Source organism: Enhydra lutris, unplaced genomic scaffold (genome assembly GCF_002288905.1).
Source record: "Enhydra lutris kenyoni isolate GAN:26980312 unplaced genomic scaffold, ASM228890v2 scaffoldscaffold68, whole genome shotgun sequence".
Classification (NCBI taxonomy): Eukaryota; Metazoa; Chordata; class Mammalia; order Carnivora; family Mustelidae; genus Enhydra; species Enhydra lutris.
Genome location: NW_019154152.1, coordinates 8,134,104 through 8,136,052, shown reverse-complemented (window position 1 = coordinate 8,136,052; position 1,949 = coordinate 8,134,104). Strand labels below are relative to the sequence as shown.

Sequence of the window (1,949 nt, the reverse complement as noted above, 5' to 3'; positions counted from 1 at the left end):
TGTTCTTCTATAGACCTGCAGATGCTTTGTCAGACAGGACTGTGCCTTCTCTGAGAAACTGCTGGTTCTCAAGGAAGTAGGTATATGCAGGAAATAGATATCCAGAACGACAAAACACAAGCAAAGGAGATAGAGGCCTGGTATCCAGCATCAATTGCACTTGAAGGGGCATTTTTGCAGGACCCACACTCTGGACTCTGGATTTCGATCTCTGCCACTACCCAGAGAATGTGATTCTTGGCATTTTTCACCTTGAAAAGCATCTTTTTTTCCCTACTCTGTAAAATGGAAATAATAAGACCTACAGCAATGTTGTGAAAGATTAAATTTACTTAAATAAAGTTGCCTAGGCTCAAAGTAGTTACTCAAGAATATAAGTTTCTTCCTCTTGTCTACCTTCACCCAAACCAGGCGAGGAGAATAAAGGAAGAAATCTGGGTCAATTAAGAAGTGAACTTCAGAGTGTATAATAAATACTCACCAAGGTTTTGTCCAATTCACTGCCTAGAAAAATCACTGAGGAGAACGAAGAAAAGGAATTAGAGATCTATTTTATGTATTTACATCCCTCTCCACAGCAATTTCTTAATTCCTTGTTTTATCTCTTTGGTCTGAACCCCATATACAATAGGGTTCAAGGCAGGAGGTATGAGGTGATGAAAGACATTGAGCAAGATGAGGATGTCCATGGGGACCCTCTTTCTGGCCACATTTGTCAACACAACAACCAGCAGGATGGTGCTGAAGAACAGGATGAGGATGAAGTGAGAGCCACATGTGCTCAGGGCTTTGACAGCAGCCCCTTCAGCCTTGAACCTAAGCACAGCTCTTAGGATGAAGGTGTAGGAGAGGAAGATGAGGATGAAATCTGAGCCCAGTAAAGTCCAACCAGCCACAAACTGATAGATTCTGTTAAGGGTGAAATTGTCACAGGAGAGCCTGGACACAGACAAGTTAGCACAGATGCAGTTCTCAATGACATTTTTCCCACAATAATGGAGCCGGGAGATGAGAATAGGAGTAGGTGCAGTGAGAAGGGCATTTCAAGTGAAAATGAAGACACTAGCCTTGGACACAAATTGGTCAGTGATGATGGATCGGTATCGCAATGGGTGGCAGATGGCCACATAGCGGTCATAGGCCATGACCATGAATGTGCAGGACTCCATGGGGAGGAAACTGTTCATAATGAACATCTGGAGAAAGCAGGCTGAGAAGCTGATGGACCTCAGATCAAGCCAGAGGATGGCCAGGACCTTGGGGATGACTGTCAGGCAGAGCACAATGTCCAGCAGGGAGAGGAGGCTGAGCAGGTAGTACATGGGCTCATGCAGAGAGGCCTCCAGCCAGATGGTGATCAGCAGGGTAGTGTTGGCCCCCATGGCCAGGAGGAAGAGGAGGCTGAGGAGCAGGGACAACCAGTGCTGCCAACTCTGGTAGTTAGGGAAGCAGATGAGGAGGAATTCAGAGACTGGAGCAGTGGAGTAGTTGCTGGGTAAGGCCATGGAATGAATCTTGAAGCTTCTTTTGACTATTTGTATGAACAAATACAAGAGACAATTTTTTTTTTTTTTTAGTTTGCTTCAAAAGTGTACCTCTCCAATCCATGGACTGGGAGAAGATCTTCTCAAATGACACTACAGACAAAGGGCTGATATCTATATACCTATATCTATAATGACACTACAGACAAGTGCTAAGATCTATAAACAACTCCTCAAACTCAACACACACAAAACAGATAATCATGTCAAAAAATGGGCAGAAGGGGCGCCTGGGTGGCTCAGTGAGTTAAGCCGCTGCCTTCGGCTCAGGTCATGATCCCAGGTCCTGGGTTCAAGCCCCACATCGGGCTTTCTGCTCAAGCAGGGAGCCTGCTTCCTCCTCTCTCTCTGCCTGCCTCTCTGCCTACTTGTGATTTCTCTCTGTCAAATAAATAAATAAAATCT

General features: G+C 45.2%; 1 protein-coding gene across 1 annotated transcript; it reads right to left on the bottom strand.

Moving 5' to 3' along the window:
* Positions 1-560: 560 nt before the first annotated feature.
* LOC111159533 (olfactory receptor 56A1-like) lies at positions 561-1,505 on the bottom strand. Its single transcript, XM_022522059.1, is given in 1 exon segment — positions 561-1,505. A coding segment is annotated over 1 exon segment (945 nt).
* Between the last annotated feature and the right edge of the window lie 444 nt (positions 1,506-1,949).